This window comes from Myiozetetes cayanensis, unplaced genomic scaffold, assembly GCF_022539395.1.
Source record: "Myiozetetes cayanensis isolate MyiCay16 unplaced genomic scaffold, myiCay2020 scf5-8, whole genome shotgun sequence".
In the NCBI taxonomy this organism is placed as follows: Eukaryota; Metazoa; Chordata; class Aves; order Passeriformes; family Tyrannidae; genus Myiozetetes; species Myiozetetes cayanensis.
In genome coordinates, this window is record NW_026087742.1 from 11,317,471 (window position 1) to 11,343,329 (window position 25,859).

The window sequence follows — 25,859 nt, forward strand, 5'->3', positions numbered from 1 at the left end:
AACTCAACCAACTTTAATAACCTCAATGCTATTTCTACAGACACAGCTTCTTTAATGTTGTTTCAGTTGTATGTCACCAATTTTATATCCAGTAAAAAACAGAAATGACATTTTATTCATTCTTAGAACCAAAAGTCCTGGGAAAAATTAATAAAATAAGCAATCTGCTAATCTGAAAAAAAAAAAAAGTAACAGATTGCTTTATTACATTTCCTTCAAAATTAAATCCAGTATTTAAATATGTATAAATCAGTATCTCATAACTGCAAAACAAATTCAACTGCCTGTGCAATCTATTGTATGTTTGCCACAAGTAATTAGCATTTCTCATTTTGACAGAAACAGTTGCATTATCCAGATAGTGTTATAGAATCATGGAAAAATTTGGGTTAGAAGGGACCTCAAAGATCACCTATTTCCAACATCCCTGCCATGGAGAGGGACACCTCTCACTAGACTAGGTTGCTCAGAGCCCCATCCCACCAGGCCTTGAACACTTCCAGGGGTGGGACATGCACAACTTCTCTGGGAAACCTGTTCCAGTGCCTCACTACCCTCACAGGGGAGAATTTTTTCCTAATATCTAATCTAAACCTGCTGTCTTATGCGTCAGAGATATTTGTAATAAAAAACCAACCAAACAAAAAAACAACCAACCAACCAAAAAAATCAATTCTGTTCCAAGGGTTTGATTAATTAAAAAGCAGCAACAAGCCCCAAGCCCCCTTCCCACTTTCTGGACGTACTGGTTGGCATGGAAACCAGCACAGGCATTATCCATGGGGGGGCTAACAGATGGGCTACACCTGCCCAACATGAGATCCCAAATTAGGAAACAGGGAGAGCAAATTTTTCTAATGGAGTTGCTCCTAAAAAAAAACAAAGATCCTGCATGAAAATAATAGATTAAGCTCTTAAATGGATCTAACTGTGGTATGCTCTATCACAGGGATCTCATTTTGATCAAGATGCCTCTTTGTGAATTTAATTACTGCCTAATGCAGTCTTAGATGCAGCTGTGTTCTCACTGTTGGAGTCTCCAGGCACTGCAATACAAATAAAGTAACAAATGGTTTCAGGATTCAGTTTTGGTGAAGGTTTTTATTTGTAATATATTCCTTTGTTAAAAGAAAATAATTCAGTTTCTACCCATTACCACTAGCAATTGCAAAAAACCCAAAAACAAACAATCCTCACACTGTAGCAATTCTACCAGTTTTCAGAGAGCATTTAATTAAAATCTTTCTGTTAAGTGTGCCAGTTTCTGACCAGTTCTTGTTAATATTTTAAATAAGCAATAGCTTATAATGCAAATGTAAGCTGGTAAGCTTTAAGCTTACCCAGCTCTCAAACTGGGTTTTATTTGAATCTTAGAATCATAAAATCATTGAATGGTTTGTGTTGGAAGGGACCTTAAAGATCATCTCATTCCAACTCCGTATCACGGACAGAGACAACTTGTACTAGACCAGGTTGCTCAGAGCTCCATCCAACCTGACCTTGAACACTTTCAGGGATGGGGCAGCCACAGCTTCTCTGGGCAACCTGTGCCAGGGCCTCACCACCCTCACAGGAAACAATTTCTTTTGTATATTTAATCCAAACCTACTCTCAGTGTGAAGCCATTCCCCCATGTCCTGTCACTACAGGCCCTTGTAAATAGTCTCTCTACATCTTTCCTGCAGGTTCCCTTCAGGTACTGGAAGGCCACAATTAGGTCACCCCAAAGCCTTCTCTTTTCCAGGCTGAACAGACCCAATTCTCTCAGCCTTTCCTTGCAGGATAGCTGCTCCATCCCTCTGAACAACTTGGTGGCCTCCTCTGGACTTGTTCCAACGGGTCAATTTGATAGGTGTTCATGGCCTCAAATACCACTTTTGCAAATGCACGTCTTCCCCCCTCTGCCTGTTCGCCACTTAAAACACATGCAACTCACATCTGAAAACGTTAAAAACCAACACTTCTTATACAGAAACCACTCAAATTTAAGGCAAGATCTATAGAAACAGTTCAAATTCAACTCAATATTTACACCACATAGATGTCCCAGTGAAAGTCAGGAAAGGAACCCCGTGCATGTGATGGTAGGCCATTTTCTGATAGCCATGTCTGTCCTCTTAAAAGTCTCTGGGCTGCAGAGATGTGCAGCAGGAACTCCAGTTCAGCACTGCCAGACAGCTGGGGCACATGCCGACCCCTTCTGCAACTTGAGCTTGAAGGGAAAAAAAAAAAAGGAGTTATATATTTAAGTACATGTACTAGGTATATGCCTTCCTTTCCTCCAAGTCATGACAATAAAAATTTTTTTACACGTTCCCAAAATTATCATTCCTAATTATAATCCCTCTAGGAAACGAAAGAACCCCCCTCAACCTTGTCTGGATCCAAAAACCCCTTCAAAATGTAGTAGGGAGGACTTCAAAGTGTAGATGTTATGCTTTTAATTCCCACAAAAGCAAAGAGCAGAAGTGTTGAGTAGAACTTAATTCTCTTCACGATCCAGTTGAACTGAAATGCACCCTTATCAGTCTGACCGGACACTTGGGGAGTCCAGATCCAGCCCCCCTCAGACTGCACAGTGGCAACTTTCACAGGAGTAACAGAATCCCAAAATGGCTAAGATTGGAAGGAACCAACCTCCAATTGGAAGGGTCCAACCTCCCTGCTCAGGCAGGGTCATCCCAGAGCACATGGCATAGAATTGCATCCAAGACAGTTCTGGAGTATCTCCAGTGAGGGAGACTCCCCACCCTCTCTGGGTAATCTGTTCAGTGCTCAGTCACTGCACAGCAAAGAAGTTATTCCTCATGTTCAGGTGGAACTTCCTGTGCATCAGTTCCTGCCTGCTACCTCTTGTCCCATTGTTTGGCACCCATTGCTTGGCACCACCGAGCAGAGCCTGGTCCATGCCCTGACACCTCCCTGCAGACAGCTGTCTACCTTGATGAAGTCCCCTCTCAGTCATCTCTCAGGCCCCCTCAGCCTTTCCTTATAAGAGATGCTCCAGTTCCTTCATCATCTTCATTGCCCTCCATTGGATCCACTCCAGGAGCTTCATGTGCCTCTTGTCCTGAGGAGCCCAGAATCAGACACAGCACTCCAGCAGCTCTGGACTCTCAGCTTTATTTTACAATCAAACCTACTCCTTCTTCATGCTACTCACTCCTTCAGCTCAGCTATGTAAGTTACCCCCTGTTTTCACATAAAGAGCTAAAGGCATAAAGATTTTAACTTTTGTGTGTGTGTATATGTGTATCTTCAACCCTCCTACCCTCCCCCTGACTTTTCCAGTGCAACTCAGCAACGTTCAGTTACTCAAACGCAGCTCTGCAAAATTTTTGGCAAAGATGAGGATTTCCTGTCATAGCAGAATGATAGAAGTTACGAAAAGCAGAGGCTGTTCTGTTTTATAATGTATCATTACTACTTACATTTCAAAATTAAAACATTTTATCACAGTCTGACCCAACTTAATAAAGAAATCATAACAAGGCAGTGTAGTATTACAAATTTATTGAGTTTCGTCAAAGTAATTTTTCAGCATTGAAAATTTTACACATATAAAACAACTTCAACTTCAATGCATTAAAATCAAAGTATGTATTTTTTTGTAAATTTAAAGGAAGTGCTGTGCTTTTTTTAAAACATCTCATGAACCAAATCCTTCAGTTATAAAGCTGATAAAAATAAGTGATACACCACTAGAGCTTTTTAACACGTGAAATTCATCTCTTTGGGAAACAATACTTTTTAAAATTGTATCATGAAAGATACAGACCTGAAAAAGGATAAACAATCATACACAAGGCATAAACGTTACACAGAATAAGTCAGACATTTTATAAAGAGATCTGGAAAAGTACCTAAAATAGTGATATTTATTTAGTATAAAATTTCAATAATAAAATATTGCTCATAATAAATAAGAAAACATGAGTTTCATTAATACTGTTCTCCCCTTAAAGCTCTCTTGGATGTAACATGATCAGACCTGATCTAAACACTCAAATTTTTATTTTTTCCTCTGTATGAAGGAGGCAGGTTTACAAGCTTCAGGTCATTCTTTGCTGGAAACAATTCTATTATAAACAAAACACAGAATTAATTTCAAGGTTCATGCGTAGTTATGGGAAAAAAAAATAATAATCCCCAAGTGTGAATAAACCTTATTACAGTGGATTTTAATACCTAAAATATTTGCCCTTTTTTTGTTAAAAACAAAGTGGAATAAGACTTCTCATGGATTATGAATGCAAAGAGAAAGCTGCCCAAGTTTTCTCACAAGCCTCTAAATACCTGTGCAGCCGTACTTAAAATGGTTACCGAAGGTGTCAGGGACAGTTGGCTTTACAGGGGGATAGAAGCTGCATCCCTTTATATGGGGACGTTGGATTTCATCCCCGCTCGGCCCATCTGCAGACACGGCAGTTTGGAGTAGTTCTTGAGCAGCTGCTCGATCGCGATGTGACGCACGTTGAGCTCAGAGGCCAGGGAGTCCTTCTCCTGGACTTGCTGCGTCAGCTCTTCAAACACATCTGCAAGAACATCATCAGGTTAATGCACCCGCTCCCTGCACTGTCACAGAGTTAAGGAGTGACACACAACCCTAGGAAAGAGGCACAGACATTTCAGCAGGCTCATGAACAAGGACGCTGCTTTTTCTGGTTCCAGCGCAGCTTTGCATGGATTGGGAACTGAACAGCATCACTAGGTTCCAGTTTGAGGCAACCTGAGCCAAGGTGGATCAGTTCATAGCTCAAAACAAAGCTGACTCTGGCTGTATCAGCAATAGTGTGGCCAGCAGGACCAGGGCAGTGACAGTCCCTCTGTACTCAGCACTGGAGAGGCCACACCTCAAATCTTGTGTCCACTTTTGGGCCCCGCACTCCAAGAGAGACATTGAGGTGCTCAGGCATGTCCAGAGAAGGGCAACAGAGCTGGGGAGGACCTGGAGCACCAAGTCCTATGAGGAGCAGCTGAGGGAGCTGGGGGTGTTTAGCCTGGAGAAAAGGAGGGTCAGGTGGGACCTTTTTTCTCTCTACAACCACCTGTAAGGAAGGTGTAGTCAGGTGGGAGTCAACCTCTTCTGCCAGGTAACAAGTGACAGGACAAGGGGAAATGACCTCACATTACACTAGGGATAGTTTAGATTGGTTATTAAGAAACATTCCTCAATGGAAAGGTTGTCTAGCACTGGAACAGGGTGCCCAGGGCAGCGGTAGAGTCACCATTCCTGGAGGTATTTAAAAGACATAGATGTGGCACACAGTTTAGTGGAGGACTTGTCAGTGCTGGGTTAATGGCTGGACTCGATAACCTTAAGAGTCTTTCCTAACCTTAACAATTCTATGATTCCAGTCAAAATCTTAAAGAAAATACCATGCCAGTTTGCAACACCAAAGCAGGTTAAACAATAAAAGCACCCATAAATCTCTATATATCACATTGCCACATGAAACAAAAGACTTCAGTTCAAAACTTAACTGATAGGAAGGTAATCAGAATTTCTTTTTTTAAACCAGACTTATTTTATTGCAATGCAACACAAACCCAAACCAAGAAGTATTGAAAAATTCTCACCCTGGATTTGCTTGAGCAGTTTTTCATTAAGTTGCTTTAACTCTCCTGGAGTCATTGTAGTCACTGCAACAATAAAATCTGTTATTACAACTACCAAAGTCACATAAGCATCCCTAAGCAGACTCCTATTTTCTAAAGTTTTCTCCTACTGGCATCCTAATAATCATCAGATGTGTGGCAGTAAGTCAAGAAGCAACATTATTTATCTGTCATTTGTGGAAAGTTTGAAAGTTCCCTTTTTAATGTTGGATAGACAAGAATTTAATCCATAGGAAAGCCCCCTCTTCAATGTCAAAAAGGTGGCAATTTGAGCCCTCAGAAAAGTAGAATCCAGAATTAGATCCAGTACCAGAATTGCCTGACACATTTAAATGCTTCACCTTCCTTAGACCACAAAACAGGATTTCCCCAGTGGAACCCCTGCAAACACATCTGTTTAAATGTGGGCAAGTGGACAATTCCAAGGTCACTTCTGCCATGTTTGCAAGCCTGCAGGAAGCAGCCTCTGACAGAATATTCAGCACATGGATACCTGTTTTAGTTGTCAAGCTCTGTGCTTTATGCACACAAGAATAACATACACAGTTTCCACTGAGTACCTCAGTGACAAACAAAGACCAGCATATAAAAACAGAGGTTTCCTTCTGTGCCCCTGGTGAAAATTAAAAGATCCTCTGCATCATTCAAAAGCCCTTCTGTATCTCAGGTTGTGTGCATTGATCATCCTCGTAGAAAATACATACTAAGCCTCAAAGGAGGGAAGCTGTGAAAGAATTCTACACTGCCCTTGATCAACAGCAGCAAGCAGGGGAGCACTGGCCTATTTCCTAGAACTCCCTCAACCCTACAGTGGTGGGCACAGGTGGAGCCAGGCCTGCTGCTGAGATGCCCTTGGCAGCACAGTGGAAAGTGACAATCCTGAACACCACAGGGGGATACAGGGCACTCAAACAGGTTTTAAGACCTTGTAATTTTAAAATACTGGGTTTACACTTCAGCTGAGCTGTTTCTGCTTCAGCTTAGCAAAGCTCTCGCTGCATACTTGAGAAAAACCTATACTGCAGCTTTTTTTTTTTCTGAGATTTCCCAGTGCAAAAGGTTTCTATGTGGCAAATTTAAAGCTTAAAATTCTGAAAAAGATGGGCTTTACCTACCCACAGGATTATTTGATTATCCTAAGCCTTCTTTTTCAAACTTTCTCACAGCTTGCAGTTGTGGGATGTTAACTTGCTGACAGTACTGCCAAACCAAAGAGGATGGCAGTAGAACAGCCTACTTGGTACTCAAGACATAATCCCAGTTCAGAGTGAAACAGATTCACCTTTCTCTTCCATCAGCCAGGCACAATGGTGCTCCTTCAGCTATCAATGCAACTGAGAAGTCCTTTCTCACATCTTACCACCCTTTACACTCCACAAAAACCCTGACAGAATTTACTATACTAATTGACAGCTAAAAATTCATTCCCCTGCCCGCCTTTTACACCCAGTGATAGGATGTTACTTCCCATTTCTTCATTATTTTCATCAACACTTTATCAGCTAGCAGACAGGCCAGTTCACACATTTCATGTGTGTGTTTGGGGACAGGACTGTTTCATGTCACATTATTCTGACACTTAAGGAAAAGGGGAAAAGGAACAGAACGCTAAATTTAAATAAAACATTATTCTATCCATAGCTCAGGCAAATCTTAGAAATAATGGCCAAGCTATTTACAGTTACATTAACCTTCTTTTTTTTTTCTTTAGTAGACAACTACGTCACTACAGTGACTATGTCACTACAGCAATAAGAAGGTACCTCATTCTGGCAGTATGACTAAGTTTTCCTTCAACATATAAATTTTATATAATCATAGAGTCTCCAAATGAATGTCTTTTGAAGGTAAAGTGCATTATGCAGTCATAACAGAAAGAAAAAAACCCTGTTATTGTGCTCAAAGCAGCTTTACATCCCCCCGTCCCAAAATCAAAAATCGGAGAGATAAATTCCAAGTCACTAACTTCAGTCAGACAACCCCATAAAGCAGGTCAAGCTTTCATAATTCCTCTGTTAACTGCTGTCCTGATTTATGCAATCCCAATTTATGACTCCAGCAGACAGGTGGTCAAACAGCACAGTGTATCTGCTTTGATTTATGGCTTCAAGGTTACTCATTCACTACAAATGCAACATGACACACCATACAGCAGTTAAGTAAGCTCCTTTCATAAAGAATGAGAAATGACTCAACTTTGCAAGGACAGATTTGTCAGTTTGTTAAAAAGACGGGAGCCTTAAGAAGCTAATTCCAACTTTTTACACTACCTGTTCTCACTGTCTTCTGACATTCCAAATTCCATTATTACCTTGTTTTTCAACAGACTATTTTACCAGTGTTTTTGTTTTCTTTCTCAGGTCTTTTGAAATTCAGAAACCCTCTCCAATTACTCTCCTCATCTACAAAAGTAAGAGTGGATGCACTCCAGTTTAGGACCAAATACTGTTCTAAAATAAGGATGTTAACTGCAGATATGTGTAGGATTCTAGTCCTAACACATTTCATGCAGGCTGATTCCAGAAACACTAAAATATCCAAATTTTCCTAAAGATTTCTTCTAGTCATCTTCTTCTTAACTAACAGGAAAACTTATTCTCTGTTATTTTCAATATCACCAAGGTCATCAGAAGATCGCTCAGGTCTACTGCAACAGCCCTTAACAGGACATGGTTGGCACAAGGGCCTTCCTATTTTCCTGTGCTCAATAAAGAGAAGGAAAAAAAATCCAGCAAAATGCACAAGGAAAGTCTGCTACTATTAAGAATGTTTCACTTTTTATGTTGTTTCACAGGTCTGCTCTGCTACCTGACCTCTAATTTCCCTGCTGCTTAGGGCAGCTCTCTCTAAAATGTAACTTAGGGCACCACACAAGTTTAATAAGAGAGAGAGATTTGTAGGAGCTGAGTTACCTCCACAGGCAGGGCTGTGCAACTCCCAGGAATGACATACTGAAGTGATTTTTTTAACATAAATTAGACATGTCCTATATGACACTGGGGTAGAGCGAAGAGGAAAATTAAAACACCAACCAAACCCTCCACACTATTTGCTTAGCCATATAGCCTTTTTCTTCACAGATTTTAACTCCTGGATTTCAGGATGAGAATCAATGACCCGTGGGGACATTAAGTGGTCACAAAAGAATGCCCTTGCTTGCTAGGATGGGTGTAAATAGATAAATACTCACGTTCCTCCTTGCTGTATTGAGGATGCCTCCTACGAACACTGGCAAGTGAATCACCTTCAGCTTTTTCAGCTTTCTGGACTTGGTTGTGTTTAGACCACAAAACGCTGCTGCAACAGAAGGTAGCACCGAGTCTGAAATCAGGGGATTCTCTTTGTTCCAGAAGAGTTTGTGAGCAGCTTGAGATGCCTCCAGATTTCCCATCTATCCATTTTGCAGAGTATCTAGGTACTGGGGAGTCAAACTGTGGCAGTAATTTTCTATCAGTCTGATGTCTGAAGCTAAAAAGCTGGTGTTGGGAGGTTTTTGAACTTTCAGAATCAGAGTCTATATCCTTGTTTTGTGCGTACTGTATGATCCAGTTAATCTTTTTGCTCAAGATATTTTTTACTTCTGCATATGGACTTTTGGAGAGCTTTGATCGTGGACAGTCCTGATTTGCTATTAAGTGGAATTTTTCAAAGCAGTCTCTGTGCCCCCTTAAAGATCTTGTATGTAGAAGGTCCGACTTTGGTACTCCTGTAAAGACACAACAAAATACCATCTACTCAGCTGATTTTTTAAAATCTTTACTCATAAGCAACCAAGAAAACAAAAACGTAAGTGACGCTTTCCTACTAACAGACTTATCACTGAAGCAAACAAGGTTATCTTGTAGTTTAAAATTTTTGAAGTTCCACTCAGTCTCGAGTCCTCCGCACACAAAGTGTTCTGCACAACATAATCTCCAGTGCAGGACTTCAGCATGTGCCTCTTGGATGGCAACACAGATGAAGCAAACTGCTAACTCACACTGCATCACCCCTACACACAAGTGTATAAGCTGTAGAAGCAGAATAAACCCAACTGTGTATCAGCAAGTTCTACAGAATGATACTGAAGAGCATTTTGACAGCACTCATACATGCTCCCATCTCCTATGCATAATGTTATGAGCCATCTGCTCAAACAATACTGCAGGGTGCGGGCTTGTCTCATCAAAGTGGCCAAACATAATTCAGATTTCAGTCATAGGTTATTATTTTGCACTGGTACAAGCCTGCAGCCTGGCTACAGAAGCAAGTTCTACTACTGTCGATGTTTGCCAACGTTAAACTGTCCTGAAATTCATTTCATGTGTGCCAGTTTGGGCTGGGATAGAGTTAATTTTCATCACAGTCTAGTATGGGGCTGTGCTTTGGATTTCTGCTGAAAACAATGTTTTCACTATTGCTGAGCAGACAGAAATAGTCAAGGCCTTTTTTGCCTCGCACATCACCCTGAGAGGGATGGGGGTGCACAAGGAGCTGGGAAGAGACACAGCTGGGACAGCTGATCCCAACTGACCCAAGGGACATTCCACACCATATGGTGTCATGCTCAGCATATAAAGCAGGGAGGAGGAGGAGGAAGGGAGGACTGTTTGGAGTGATGGCATTTGTCTTCCCAAGTCACCGTCACGCGTGACGGGGCCCTGCTCTCCTGGGGATGGCTGAACACCTGCCTGCCCATGGGAAGCACTGAATGAATTTCTGTTTTTGCTTTGCTTGTGTGAGCAGCTTTTGCTTTCCCTGTGAAACTTGTCTTTATCTCAACCCACGGGTTGCGATTCTCTCCCCCATCCCACTGTGGGGGGGGAGGAAGTGAGTGAGCAGCTGTGTGAGGCTGATTTGCTGGCTGGGGTTAAACCACATCATCTAAGATGGATGTTTATTCTCCTCTTTGCTTGTCCTCCTTCAAGGACTATTCAAATAGCTACAGCAGGTAACTTAAACCTCAAAGTAACTGATAGTGATTGACACTTTTAAAAAGGAACACAATCTGTGAAGATCTACAGTTGGTGAGCGAACACAGATGGTATGAGAAATGACTATTTCAAAAAGTTAATAGTACCCCAGTACAAAATTACTTTCTGCAACTTCAGTGGATATTTATTTTTCTCCAGATTCACCTACACAGTAGATTCAGAATCCATGCCCAGAGTATTGAGCAGCTTGACATTTATCCCAATAACCAGTATGCTACTTGGGAGGTTCCCAATATAATGAAACCAATTCTATCAGTCAAGGTCCTCAATGTGAATAACAATAACATACGTGTGAACCACTGGCTGAACCTGTTCAATGCCAGAGTATTTAAACCATTACATTTGATAATGTAATTTGATCTTTGAAATTAGGCAACACCAACTAAGCTGCAGCCATTTTACCTTTAAGCACATCAAAGACTATTAAAATAAAAACCATTAAATGCAACAGGTAAGAAAAGCTGACAACCGAGACACTAATGAGCAATTAACAGAAAGCTGCATGTTACAATTCTCAGTTATATCTGACTTTCCCTCTGAAATTCTCCAGGTAAACTTTAAGCCTGTGATCCCAAATGATTACCAAATGATACACTGTCTTTTTAAGTTATCAAATGGCACAGAATCCCAAAGTACTCTCACAACTAAGCTATAAAGGTAAAATTCTTAACACAAAACTAATGAAAACAAATCCAAGCACTTCGTTTTGATCATTTCTCTGGTAACTGGTGCTTGAAGTTGGGGAGGTCAAACACTGGAATCAGCCATTATAAATTGCTGATTTTCCAGTGCTTGGGCAGCTCTGAAACTCGAGTGCATTATTGTTCCGGTTGAGTTTCTAAGAGCATACACAATTTACAGAGCAAAATGTCTAAAAGAGTGGAAAATGAAAGAGAACAGCAGTGGAATTTATTTTGTTCTTGGTAGCAGGGGAAAAAAGGTCATGAAAACAGATGTTCCTTCAGTTCATGAGATAACTATTAGAAAAAACAAAACCCACATATTAACCAGAGGCACCTTTTAAGGAGGAAGTTCTGAAGCAAAGTACAGAGACAGAGGATGCCTTCACCAGGCACAGTCAAGATTCTCACTTTGCACCTCAAAATAGTCTTCAACCTCTTTCAGGAAACACACATTCACTAACTTTTCTCAAGCTCTACATGATCTGCTGCCTACTTGCAATGCTATTTTCCCTCTCTATATTTACAGATGCTTAAAAAACTCCAAATAAACATTTCTAATGAAAACAAGGAAAGACAAGTAATTTGTTTTCATGACTTATCAGCACTATTTAAATAGAGCAAGTCTGCTTAACCCAAGTAGCATGCTGGAAACATTAAATCTTTAAGACATCAAGGGAGAGCAAACATTGTCAGGAGAAGTTATAAGGCAAATATATTCAGGACACTGCAAACCCTACAGACCCAGAGTGATTTGTTCAACGTTATTTGTTTTACCCAAGTGATTCTTCAGCATTCTTCACTGCTGCTGCTCATAGTGTTTTCTTTTACTTACAGAAAAACATCAGCAGACTGGCTGAAAACCACATTTTGCACAAACTTTCTATTCAGTAATGCTCAGGAACCCACCTAAACATCTGACCGTAAGGAGAATGAATGAACCTAACGTCTTCTGATCACAGGACAGGGTAATCCTGTCTGAAGTAAGTATATTTGAAGATCTGGGGAATCTGCCCTATTTCTATTAAAAACAGGAAAAAAAAAGTAATTACAAGTTTAATGAAGTGCTTCTAGAGCTGGTTCCACAGGCCTAGGCTCTCACAGTCAGGAGCTCAGCCTGGCACATCTGAGGAAGCAGGCCAGGCTACATATCTGTAAGCATACACACCATTGCTGCTGGGGCAATCACAAAAAAAACCACCTGCACAACAAATGACAAAATACTGCAGTATCACTTAAAAACCAGAAATTCCTTTGAGGCTGCCTCATGATTTCAATGAGAACAAATGCTACTCGTCCAATAGGAACAGAGTGTGAAACCACACAAAACAGCCAACACACAATTTGTTACACAAGAGAAAGAACAAGTGCAGCATGACTTTATAAAGCCCCATCTGAATTTTACGTCCAAGTCATAAGCTCAAGGTTACTCAAGTCTGTCTTTCTGACAAATTTATCTTTTAAGAGTTCCCACTCCAGAGGCATGCTGCTCAAAGAAATCTATTTTATCAGAACTCAGTAATATTGAGTGCCTGAGATTAGCAATTATTAGAGAAGAAAAAGAACACATTGCTTCAAGAGTCTAATCTTTGCATTTATATGCCACATATTGGCATTAACGTCCCTATTTCTGAACACAGAGAAGGTTATTGCAAAACACTTCCAGTGTACAAGAATACACACACAACCCTTCTGACCAGAATTTACACTCTTCCCCTTCTCTTACTGCACTGAAAAAACCCCAGAAGGGTCTCATCTAAATATTCTTCAATAGAGTAAGGAACTGAACACTTGTACAGAACTGTTAACAGATCTGCTTCAGCTTTCACATAACTGGTTTGGATTTCTACTGTAACACCCCCCCGCCCCAAAAATAAAAAAAAAAATGTCAGTCAATCTCTCTTTTGTCCTAAGGTGACAATTAGTCCTTTCCTACCCAGAGAACACAAATAACATCAGCCACAACCTTCTGGAAGAGCTGAGCACCGAGAGCAGCTGCTGCGCCAGCACAAACAGCAATCATGCACCAGTATTAAAGCAAGTAAGGCTACGATCCTTTGAAACAAACCCTTCTGTTGTGGGCAATACCATCAGCTTTATGAGGCAGAAAAGATGTCCATTTCTTTTTGGTAAAGACTTCATACCCCACTCAGATTATTTCACATCTTTCCCTTCATCACAACTGCAGAAAATGCCTCCAGCTGGCAAAGTGGTGTGGATCAAGTGATATATAAAGAGGATGCAGTTTTAGAACACTCATTCCTTTATTCAGCACTATACACAGAGAGAGATGAATAAAGCACGGTAAGACTTCTGTTACAATACAAGAAGCAATACTATAATTTTGATGAACAGCTGCTGTCATTTCCAGGCACTTTCAGAGGGTTTCAGTTCCACCTCAACATTCCTGTTTGCTGATATCCACCTCAAACTTTATTTTTTGTCTGGTTCTTCAAGTCCACAATCATACAACCATTAGCACTTTCCCCCCTCCCCCACCACGTTTACAGTTATGTCGACATTTGCTCCTTCTCTTACTTTCCAAGAACAGGATTGCAGACTATATCCAAGTATGCCCTACCCTTCATATTTATTTTTTCAGAGAAGGAAAAAGACCTACTCAAAAAGCAACAAAAAGCCCACAACCATCCAGATTAGAAAACACAGGGGGGAAAAAAAATCCAGCAAAATTCATTATCATCTAGAAGACCATGTCTAACTAAGACAGCAAATGCTATTAGGAAACAAGCTCATGCCAGATATCACTCCTCAAATGAACAAGATTCACAGGCTGATGTCAAACCTCCAGATAAATCATAAAACAATATAAGTGCTTACTACCCCCTATTTGCTTCTGATTCTAGTAACCCATTTGTCCTAGATGAAAGAAGAATATCTCACTTCACTCAGCAATATTTTTGTATGTTGACTTGTAGAACAGCACTTCCTCTTTAAGTACCCAATATTTAGGTCAAAAAAACCCCAAAACTGACAATTTCAATTTCTAAGCTTTGCAAAGTAGAAAGTCAACATGTGTCCTAATCCACTCCTGTGAAGCAATTTTGTAAATGAATGACCAGCAATCAGGCAATTTAGTACACATTTTTGTAAGTTCTAATTATTCATACCTGTAAAGTAGCAGAGAGCAGGGAGAATATTTACCATATAACCAGGTGTGTAAACACATCTCAATAAATTCTACCCTGCTTTGAAGAATTTGTACTTGAAAGTAAATGAGTTTCCATCATATTAAAATTTTGGGGGGGTTTGGTGGTTTTTTTTTTTTTTTTTTTTTGAGGGGAAGAAACCTACAAAGACTTTATTTCTGCCTATGCAACTGATTCATTGAGAACCATGTATAACCCTTCTCCATGATAAAGATACAGAACTAAACTGAAACGTTTGCTCACATTTATATAAAGCTGGCTAGTACAGTCATCTTATTTCGAGATTATAATAATAACCAAATCCAATCTAAAAGGACTGTTCTTGAATACTTCACATCCCTACACAAATGTTTTCACAGAAAAAATAAATCAGTGATCATTAGCGTGCTTATTTATCTACAACACAACACTGGTTTTTTTTTTATTTGTTTGCTATTCTCTTTAAAAAAAAAACTTCTTATTTGGTCTTTCAGCCCCATCAGTTGGAAATAACATTAAAGAAAGCCTGTATTCCCTTCTTAGCAATTTCTAACATAATGCTAGAAAATAATTGTTTTTGCAATGGTGAATAACCTTAGCTTGAGCAGCTCAAGTGGAAAAAAACCCCTGAATTTAAGATGGAGTGAACTAAAATTAAAAAGAACACTTCTAGACAATGAATAGCCAATTATAAGTTTGTACTACGAGATTAATTAATTACAGCCCCTTTAAAGAATTTACAAATACTTTATGGGTAAGATTTACACCTGACCACAGAGAAAGGAAAAGTAAAGCTGCCTTCTCAGTATAATGCTGGTGCCCACTGCACACACAGCTCCATAAATGGGTAAGGTACACGTGGTTAATAAGGACAGACAAAGGGGAGTGGCTGCACTTCACAACACAGCTTTGTACAGCACCAGCAACACGGGGGAAATTACCTGTTTAAGTCAGAACAATTAGAAAAAGATACGCCTACAGTTTTAGCTACTTGTGGAGACTTGCCTTCATAGCCAGTGAAGAAATGCTTCTCAGGCACAATTCTCCTCATTCTAAACAGTTAACTCCAGAAAGATTTGTGACAGACACTGATCTTTTTTCCTTTAATCCTGTAAGTAGGGAAGTGCCCTTGTGCAGTGCTTGTCTCTGGCTGCTTGCTTTGAGCCCCAGCTTTCACTACGTGTTGTGAAATGTTGCAGCTGCTGCTCCCCTCAGCTGTCCACCTCAGTGCAACCCTCTGTAAACAGGGATGTTCAGCCAGCTCATGGAACAGCTCCTGAACATCTGCTAGTGTCCACCAGGAACACAAAAATCAGATGAGCTCAAGTTTGGTTTACCTTGTGTGCGGAGCCAAGACGTGAAGCGTTTCACTGTCTGCTGCAGAAGACATTAAATGTTCATGTTTGTCTATCTTAAGCCACTGCTGCATATTAGTCTGCTCAGCAAGAGTGCTGAAAGAGGGGGGTTCTTAGAAAAGCAGATTCCAAGACCTGTTCAAGATACATTAAATAAAAAGCAGTCCATGATGACCTAAGACAGCAAGTCATCCACACTTCTAAATGACAAGGAGTGGGGAAAACGGATACTCTTCAGTTGTGCAATTCTACCAACACTGAAAAACAGTATCATTAGAGACATATCTCCAGTGTACCTGCCAGACAAGACTAAAAGCCAACTGCTATTTTTAAGTGTATACGCACAATTTCATTTGAGAGTTAAATCTTATGACTTATTAGACTGGCTGGAAGGAAAATGCCAATGCCATTCATTAACTTCCAAAACCAGACACTTCATAAAGACTAGATATTATCTTGTTCATAAATGGAAGTTCTCTCCTTGCTCTCATATGATAAAGCCACTACATTCCATAGATCAAGCATGCACACAAGTCTCTCACTTCATTTCTATCAGCTCATTTGTATTTTAGCACATAGCAGAGACATCTAAGACAGAACAGAGATTCAGTTGGCCCTTTAAACATGTTTTAAAAAATCACGTTCTTTATAAACTAGTTTGCTATCTGAGAAAAGCGTTTTCTTCCATATTAGACAAAGCAATACATTCTGATTACAGAACATGTGTTAAAAATGTCTCATATTTCATTAAAAAAACAAAACAGTTAAACTAACCTAGAAGAGAGTGTAAGCATGAGCCAGTATTTCTGTATGTTATAACAGCTGCTCAATTACCTTGTTTGCATGCAGAAACCTCCCAGATTCACAGACAAAGAAGGCAAAAATGTACTTTCAGAACTAGCCACACAGCTCCACATTACTCAGTGGTACTTGCACAGCACTTGGAAGACTAAGAATAACATCTCCAACCATGTTTGGACTTGAATTTGTAGTTAAGCGCTTTACTGGAAACTGTAGCTAGTTCCACAAGTCCATTCAAGTTTGTAGAAATGAGTCATATCCCTGGGCTGCAAACACTACCTTGAAATAAGTTCTCATCTGTCTAGCCTAAAGGACAGATGGAATTTTTCAGGTTTTATTGCCAAGATAATCTGTTTTACTGGTTATCATTTCATTAACACTGAAAAAATAAGAATGTGTAATATTCTGGAACAGAATTAAACCAGCAGTTTACAATTCTCTCAGCTACACCTTACAACCCATGTTATTTCAGTGAGATATTCTTCTGTAGGGTGTAAAAAGGAAAAAAAGTGAAATTTGAGTGTTTACAGCTCTTAACAACTGAGTTCCCTCCCCCCCACTCTCTCTTTTTTTGAGATGAACACAGAGAACACAGAATGAAGATATTACACAAGCTTTTATAGACCTCAAAAAAAAAAAAAAAAGCCATGTGATCCATGTGATAAGACAGATTTGTTTATAACATCTCTGGCTCAGCCTGGAGACTGGGATGCACCAACCTGATGCTGAATTTGCCTCAAATGCTGAGTCTATAGAACTTTAAAGGGCCATGGAAATGTGACTGTCTCAACATAAACCAGGGGAACAGATACCCAGTACTACTACTACATGTTATATTACAAGACCTGTGACAGGAACTGTCATTTGCTATTCAGCTGTTCAACTCTAAGCAGAGATGGAAGCAAGCCAGTTTGCTTGTCAGCCAGCATTCTCCAAGATGTTATTGTAGTTAAGCAGCACCAGATAAGCAAAAGAGTGAAAAACAGCTCAAACAATGACGTTTTCCACTTCTATTACAGTCTGTCTCTGTTACAGCCCTTGAATGTGAGGAAACTTGGATTTTTAAATAATTCTGCATCAAGAAATACCAGTATAAGCCCAGGTTTATAGATATATTATGACAAAAACCTGAACGCCTCTAAGCAGCACCACAGGCACCACAACTGCTGCCTCTGTGTGTGCCGTGAGACACAGGATAGACAGTCACGAAGAATCCCGGAATGGTTTGGGTTGGAAGGGACCTCAAAGATCGAACCCCTCTGGACACCTCCTGCCAGACCAGGGTGCTCAGAGCCCCAGTCCAACCTGATCTTGACCTGAACGCTTCCAGGGATGGCGCATCCACAACTTGGAAACCCTCTATAACTGGAGTTTCAGAGCAGCTTGTAGGGACACCATATTCAGGCAGAGGATTTTGTTTTGTTGATATATCCATTTACAGACCGTTCTTACACATACACATGTACATATTTTTGAGTGTCCATGTATTTCCCCCTGCTCTCCAGGTACAACTGCAGATCTGTTGTTAGTAGTCTCTCTCTGCTATGAGAGTTCAGTTAATAATTTCCTTATATTCTAATGAAATTAAAATGAAGAACTTTGTCCCAGCTAACACACAACACATGATTTCCTGGCTTATGCAAACTAGTCACAAATGAATTCAAAACGTTTCCTGTTTCAGTCCACTGATTACTACTGTATTACTACACCTACTTGGAAAAACAAACAATACACAATCTCTGGTGTTCACCTGCACAAGGCAAGTAAAAGCCAACCTCAAACTCCAGCAGATCCACACCACTCAGGATATTCTAAGCCCCTTCTGGAAATTTAAAGACACCAGACAGAATCAGCTTCACTTCTCAAAATGTTCAGTATTTCATATGTTAGTACTTTGCATATTTTAAACTTTAAGAAGCACATTAGTATTCTGCTGTGTTAAATCAACTGACAATGATCCTTCAGACACAAAAGCTACTTTGGTAATAGAAGTATTTATGAGTGGCTTAGTCCAGTCAGCTTCCCTGAGCATGAATCCTCAAACTCAGTGAGCTGGATGAGCCAGGGCAACAGGGAAAAAAATACTGTCCTTTCCAGAGAAAACACTTCCCCCACTCGTTTTAGACTGAAAATCAGCACTTCTGAACTTCGCTGAGAATGTTGCTCTTTCCTTGTTCAAGAAAAGTTGATGACATATAAAAGAGGAAAGTTTAAACCTGCATCCTGCCTTTAGCTATTCCTTATGTCCATGTTCCCTTTTCTTCTCCCTTTGCTACCACTCTTTCCATCAGCTTTAGAGAAACAGATCCTATAATCCTTATACATCCCTCCTAAATAAATTCTGGGACAGACACCACAGCTGATCTCCAAATTGCTCTCAAACCAGCAGTTTCTGTGAATTACCTGAACTCAGTAAGAAGTATAATCACATTTTAGGCTAAGCCATCATTTTAATTCACTAACAGACTAAAAATCTAACACTAAAAAACTCATGATGGAGACCTGATACCTTATAAAAAAATATAAAGGTTTTATGACACAGTAACTGACTTCCTCATTCAGAAACTCAGCAGTTACTGCATTAAGACAGACCACAGACTAAGCTTCCTGTACAGCAGTATTCTCTACAAAGGACTAGAAGAGCAACTTGATTTCCCCCCCACCACTTATGTATCATTACAAAGCTACTGCCCAAACATAATAAAGGTTACAAATGAACACCTCAATGCCAGGAAGGTACAGGCTGAGTTGTGTCACAGTGCTGACCCAGGAAGAAGTCTGTTGAGTCACTATTACAGACGAGGATGGTCTCCAAGTACCTCACTTCTAATTACTCCTCTTACTGACCCAAGACAATCAACAACATCACCACTGAGACACAAGCAAACCTGGACAGCTGTTGAACCCACAGATGCCAGAAGACACAAAGATCCACCAGCACTAAACGACACTGTAATTAATTGCAGCAAAGTAAATTACATTTTTGTAGTGTTTTGTTCACATAAATTTGTAAAAGACCGCTTCAGAGGGGGGTTCAGATGGTTAAGCCCTAGGCTGGATCAGTTCTGAGCACAGGATTTGCCATATAAAGCTTTAAGCAATCAGATGCTGCCGTGAAGGGAAACGGAATTGTTCTCATCACTTTCGCTAAAGCATTAGAATATGATGCCCTTCTAAAAAAGGAAACTGGGAAACCTTCATACACAGACTCATGAATCAGAATTATTTTGCTTGGAAAAGACCTTTAGGATCATTGAGTCCAACTGGAAACCTAACACTGCCTAAGCCCACTGCTTGCCCTTGCATTACACACCTCTAGTGCTCCCTTCCATCGTGACCCACCTCCTAGTGCTGACTGCATGGTCAGGGAAGATGGAAGAGGTGCTGTACATTCCAATTAAATCAGACAGCACTTAACACATGGAAGTTAACAGGGTGCTGCAAACAGTGGGAGTACTCAAGCATCCTGCAAGATGCTGAGCTGTGACTAATAGCCTGCCTGCTCTGGAACAGCAGCTATTTCCTGCTTCTCTGAGGGAGCAGTTCCACATGGACATCCACACCAAAAATGAGCAAGCCTGTCCTAGCTGCTGCATGAGTATCTTTTTAGAATAGCCTATTTAATTTCCTGAATTACTTAACTATATATGCATGGGTTTTAATTGCTTAGATTTTTACATATGACGTTAAATTAAAAGGCAAGCTATGAGTGAGAATGACATTTGTAAGTGGGGGATAACACATCTACAGAGCTGATACAACATACAGCTGATTCTGTTTAACGGGAGCTATGTTGTGATGCATCTGAACTTCAGTAAAACCTAAGCAGGAGGTCAGTATGAAAACATACAGTGTAACATTCTGCATTAGTGAATTATCCATGGCTGCCAAAAGACTGTTACTTTAGATGTATCAAAATCAGTCTTTGTCACAAGAAAATACAGGAATGCAGAGATATGTCAAAAGCGGGGAAATGTGACTGTAGGTGTGGTAAAGAGCTGGCTCATGCAGTAGTTCAGCTACAAAGTCTTATAATGATTCTTTATAAAGTCACTGACACAGCCTCTGTCACCTTTAAGCCTCCTGTCCCTATAAGTAGTGACAGTACACCTCTTCAAAATGGCACAAAGGACACAGGTTATCAGAAATTGAGGTATTTTGATGCTACAGGGATCAAAAATATGAATACTTTTCTTTCACTATGCAAAATAAGAGATTAGGAATATTGTGGTCCATGTAATTTCAGGGAAGCTTTCATCACTATTCTGTTCAAGTAGTCTCCTTTCAAAATTAACTGAAAATGTAGAAGATTATGTAAAGTAGTCTGCTGCACAGATTAAGTCTTTCCTATTTCAAGGCTATTTAGAGGGAAAAAAAAAAAGAGCTGTTCCCCCTAAAACACATGATCATTTTGTAAAAGTCATAATAAGTAACTTCAACAAATCCACAGCTTATCTCAACAGAGCACAGGAACCGTCCAGCATTTTTTTTAACGTGTTCTGTTTTATCTCTTTCAGCACTTTCAAACCAAAACCAGATTCAGAATGTAGTGGAAGTACCTAATTCTCATCGTGTCAATATGTTTTTAAAGCCTACAGAGAGAAACATCTTCACTCCACACTGAGCAGTCTAAATATTTTAAAGCAGTAAGAAAACTCAGACTGACAGGTTGTGTTAGGATAGGACAGCTGCTCTCGAGTTTTAACAGAAAGCGCAAGTACACAAGCACGTCTCTTCTAAACAAAACCAGAATGCATTCCAATTATTACTGAAGTATCAAAGTATTGTTCAGATTGAAATACACTGCCTCTTCTAGAAACAAAAATGTCATCAAGAAATGGGACTAATCACATAACACTGCTGAGATCATATTTAATTGTCCCACACCCACATAAATCCCTTTAGGTAATCACTACCACGTACAATTGGTGAAGACCACTCTATATAACTGGAACAAATTACTCTGTTTCCCCAAAGTCAAGCAAAAAACCCACAAACCCTTATTTGACTTAAAAAAAGGGAAATAGGTAATCTACTGTTCATTCATGCATGAAGAGCAACGAAATGGGTAAATTCTCTAGCAAAACAAGGTTTCAAATTCTAAAAATACTATTTTAAAAAGAAAATGGTTTTACACAATTAGTCTTTTAAAACACGGACAAAATTCCTGCTTTACAATTTGCAGACTTTAAGAAGCTGTGACAATGAACCCAGTTCTATCATATTACACATATTATTACACATCGTATGAAAGCAAAAGGAAATAATACTCTCAGTACTTCTAATGAAAGTGAAACACTGATTTGCTTCTAACACCACCCAAACGATTATGCTTTAAAATTTGCATCTTAAGCTAGTTTTATACATAGACACCCTCTAAGTGTTGAACAATCCCCCTGAATAAAGGTCGGAAACTTAACATCAGAGATCTAACACCGAATGATGATATTAACACACGTGCATTTCAAAGGCTCTGGGAAGGGGGGCTCACCTCCACATCAGGAGAAGCAGGCGCCAGAGCAGGCGAGCACTCACCTTTAGCGGAGATGAGCGAAAAAACAACCTAGTTTGGCCAGCAGGAAAACTTTCTACAGCTACACGTTTTCACAGCTAAGACTAGATGAGAGCTTTCAGAGCAGCTCTGCCAGCGCTCAGCCCCGAGCCCGGCGCGGTGCTCGGGAAAGGCACAGGGGGGATCCCCTTTAGCTCCTCACCTTCGATGTTGAGCTCGAAGCAGACGTGGCAGAAGGAGAGCGTCTCCTTCTCGGTGCCCAGCTTGCACACACTGCACACGTTGTCATCGTCCAGGTCGATGCTCACGAACTGCTCCTCGTTCATAGTGCCCTGCGGAGGGGGCGGCAAGGGACGGCATCGTTATCCCGGGAGCCATCCCGGGAGCCGCCCCGGGATCAGCCCCCGCCGGGCCCCCCCGGGCGGAGAGAGGGCGGGAGCGTCCCGGCAAAGTTTTCCCTTCGGAGAAACTGAGGCCAGGCCGCACGGCACGGACCGAGCCTTCCCCCTCCCTTCCCCCGGGGACTGCCCCGTCCCGTCCCGTCCCGTCCTTCTCCCACGCAGCTCCACCATCGCTGCCTCCCTCCCGCGGCGCGGACGCTCCGCCACCGCCAGCCCCGCGGCAGCCCCAGCTGTACCCTATCCCTGTCCCGAGCCCTACCCCTCATCCTACCCCTCTCCTGCCCCCCGCTCCGTGCCCGCTCACCGCTCACCGCCCCCCGCTCCGTGCCCGCTCACCGCCCCCGCCCCGGCCGAGCTCCGCTTTGTCCGCCCGCGCCGCCGCCGCCGCTCCGGGCGCCGGGCACCGCCCGCCGCTTCCGGACGCCACCACGGCCCCAATGGCGCGGGGGGGGCCCGCGGGCCCCGCGGCCTCTCCCCGCCTCCCCTCGGCGGCCGGGATCGCCCCGGAGCGGAGCGGAGCGGGACGGCGAGGCGGGAGCAGCGAGGGGATCAGGCTTTGCCGACTCTCCGGGCGGGCACGGCGGCGCGGAGCGGCCGCGCTCCCCCCGCCCGCAGCGCTTGGGCTCTCCCGCGCGGGCGGGGCGTGTGCGAGGGGAAGGTGGGCGGGCGGGCGCTGTCGCGGGGCTGCCTCTGTCGCGATAGGGGTTCTTTACCGCGGGTTCCCCAGCGTATGTTTACACTTAATTAGCTGGTCGTGTGTAAGGCAAGGGATCCCTGGGATCCCGGGTGATTAGGTTTTGTTAGGAGTGCCAAAAAAAAAAAAAAAAAAAAAAAAAAAAGCGCAGAATGGCGGAATATCGATTCCATTCGGGAATGGAAAGCCGTAAAGCCAAACCCAGCCAGGTCTCTGCTTGCGCCTCGCACATAAATCCCAACTGGTCACAGGATCACAGAATGGCTCAAATTGGAAGGAACCACAGTGGACTACTCGGTCCATTCTCCGTGCTCCAGCAGGGTCATCCCAGAGCACACGGCACAGGGTTGTGTCCAGAGGGTTCTGGAATACCTCCAGTGAGGGAGACTCCACACCCTCTCTGGGCAATCTGTTCCAGTGCATGGTGACTGCACACTAAAGTTGTTCCTCGTGTTTAGGTGGAACTTCCTGTGCATCAGTTTCTGCCCGTTGCCTTTTGTCCTGTTGGCTGGCACCACTGGAAAGAGACCGGTTGTATCATCTGGAGAATTTCCGCAACTGATGGAAATTACGTACGGCACATTCCTCCATGTCAAAGTGGGGTTATTTATGGGAGACCTAAGTAATCTTCTAGAACCTCCTCAGTCAAAACATGCCTCTGCTGCTCTGGTTGTTTCTTTCATTGTGTTTTCTTGTGGCGTTTTCTTGAATTTTGTCAAAAAGAAAAGGATGGAATGCCATCCAGAGGGACTGGACAAGTTTGAGAAGTGGGACCATGGGAATCTCATGAGCAACACCAAGTGCAAGGTGCTGCGTCTGGGTTGAGGAAACTCCCGGTATCAATCCAGGCTGGGGGATGAACAAATCCAGAGCAACTCTGCCGAGAAAAGACTTGGGGGTGCTGGTGGGTGAGAGGCTGGACATGACCCAGCCATGTGCACTGGGAGCCCAGAAACCCCCCGTGTCCTGGGCTGCATCCAAAGCAGTGTGGGCAGCAGGGGAGGAGGGATTCTGCCCCTCTGCTCTGCTCTGGTGAGACCCCACCTGCAGTGCTGCCTCCAGCTCTGGGGTCCCAGCACAGGAAGGACATGGACCTGTTGGAGCGAGTCCAGACGAGGCCACCAAGATGATCAGAGGGATGGAGCAGCTCTGCTATGAGGAAAGGCTGAGAGAATTGGGATTGTTCATCCTAGAGAAAATAAGGCTTTGAGATGACCTAATTGCAGCCTTTCTGTACCTGAAGGGAGCCTACAAGAAAGATGGAGAGAGACTATTTACAAGAGCATGTGACAGGACAGGGGAGAATGGCTTCAAACTGACAGAGAGTAGTTTTAGATTAGGTATTAGGAGGAAATTCTTTACTGTGAGAGTGGTGAGGCCCTGGCACAGGTTGCCCAGAGAAGCTGTGGATACCCTGTCTGTGGCAATGTTCAAGGTCAGGCTGGATGGAGCTCTGAGCAACCTCATCTAGTGGAAGGTGTCTCTGCCCATGGCAGGGGGGTTCGAATGAGATTGTCTTTGAGATCCCTTCCAACCCAAACCATTCAATGATTCTATGAAAAAAGAAATCCCAGACTGTGCTACGGAACCATCCTTTACAGCTCTTAGGTAGTGAGTTGACTTTAGATTTGCTTCTGTTGGGGATGATGGAGTGTATTTAATCCCAAAGCTCCTTGAAAACTTCCTCAAACTGTTTCTACCACAGGGTGAGAATGGGATTGCATTTCTTTGTCCCCTCATCATCTACTCTTTTGATATATATGAAGGGTGGCAAAGGAGCAGCACCTTGACTTCATTGCAGATGCAGTATTAAGACAGAAAAAAGGTGTCAGCCTGGGGTGGAAGATTTGAAAACAGAGAGACTGGACAAATGATGGTAGAGGTTTATAAAATCTATAATTATTGAAGTATTTTCCCCTCCAGAATCTGATGTCTATTGAGTCTCAACAGCCTATTGCCACAGTGCAGCAGCAGCTGCTGTGAAATCCAAGGGCAAAAAAGTCATGAATCTTGTTAATAAATTACATGTGGGAGACTATGTCTCTCTGTAACTGAGCTTCTTTTCTTGTCAAATATTGCTCTAAAGTATAGAAGTCTTTGCAGTAAAAATAGTGAAGGAGAACTAATGTTTCAGGCGCAAATTTATGAAAAATCCTAGCAAATACTGAGGTAAAGATTTTAAAATCTTTACTGCTGCCTGTGGTGTGGTTTATATGTAGGCATACATACGCATTTCCTCCCAAGGCCCTTGGTTCATCAGTGAATGTTATTCTAGCTAACAGTTTACTTACACTGGAAAATTATTTTAGTAGCGAACAAATCTATGTTTCTTTTTCCCTACTGAGTTTACATTTTTTTTTTTTTTTTATAGGGAGGCTTTGGCAGTGATCATGTTTCAGTAATTCCCAGTGCTTCACCTTCCCCCAGCTGCTTGATAATGTTCCCACACTGTTTTTTCTCTGTGTTTCAGTGTGTGTTAGACGACACAAGGGACTGGATCGCTGGTTTAAAGAAAGAGTGTTAATTCTACCTCAGATCAATTCACACTACTTCACAGTGCAGCCCTTCCCGTTGGTGGGAAGGCAGCTGAAGGGGTAATGTACAGATGAAAATGAGTACTCTGAGCGCTGTACCATGAAATCATGGCTGGAGCTTCATCAGGGTCTCCACTCCAAATA

At 41.9% G+C, this 25,859-nt stretch overlaps 1 protein-coding gene across 2 annotated transcripts; it reads right to left on the reverse strand.

The window, feature by feature from the left end:
- Nucleotides 1-3,496: 3,496 nt before the first annotated feature.
- On the reverse strand, nt 3,497-22,951 carry CUNH21orf91 (chromosome unknown C21orf91 homolog). Of its 2 annotated transcripts, none has more exons than XM_050331577.1 (5): nt 22,824-22,951; nt 22,289-22,418; nt 8,810-9,325; nt 5,581-5,643; nt 3,497-4,535 (listed from the first exon to the last, which is right to left on the reverse strand). In XM_050331577.1, exons 2-5 carry the CDS (start codon nt 22,410-22,412, stop codon nt 4,375-4,377), a joined length of 864 nt encoding a protein of 287 aa, XP_050187534.1. In that variant the 5' UTR covers nt 22,413-22,418; nt 22,824-22,951; the 3' UTR covers nt 3,497-4,374. The 2 variants fall into 2 exon arrangements, with proteins under 2 accessions (XP_050187534.1, XP_050187535.1); XM_050331578.1 differs by lacking the exon at nt 22,824-22,951 and adding an exon at nt 22,799-22,817.
- Between the last annotated feature and the right edge of the window lie 2,908 nt (nt 22,952-25,859).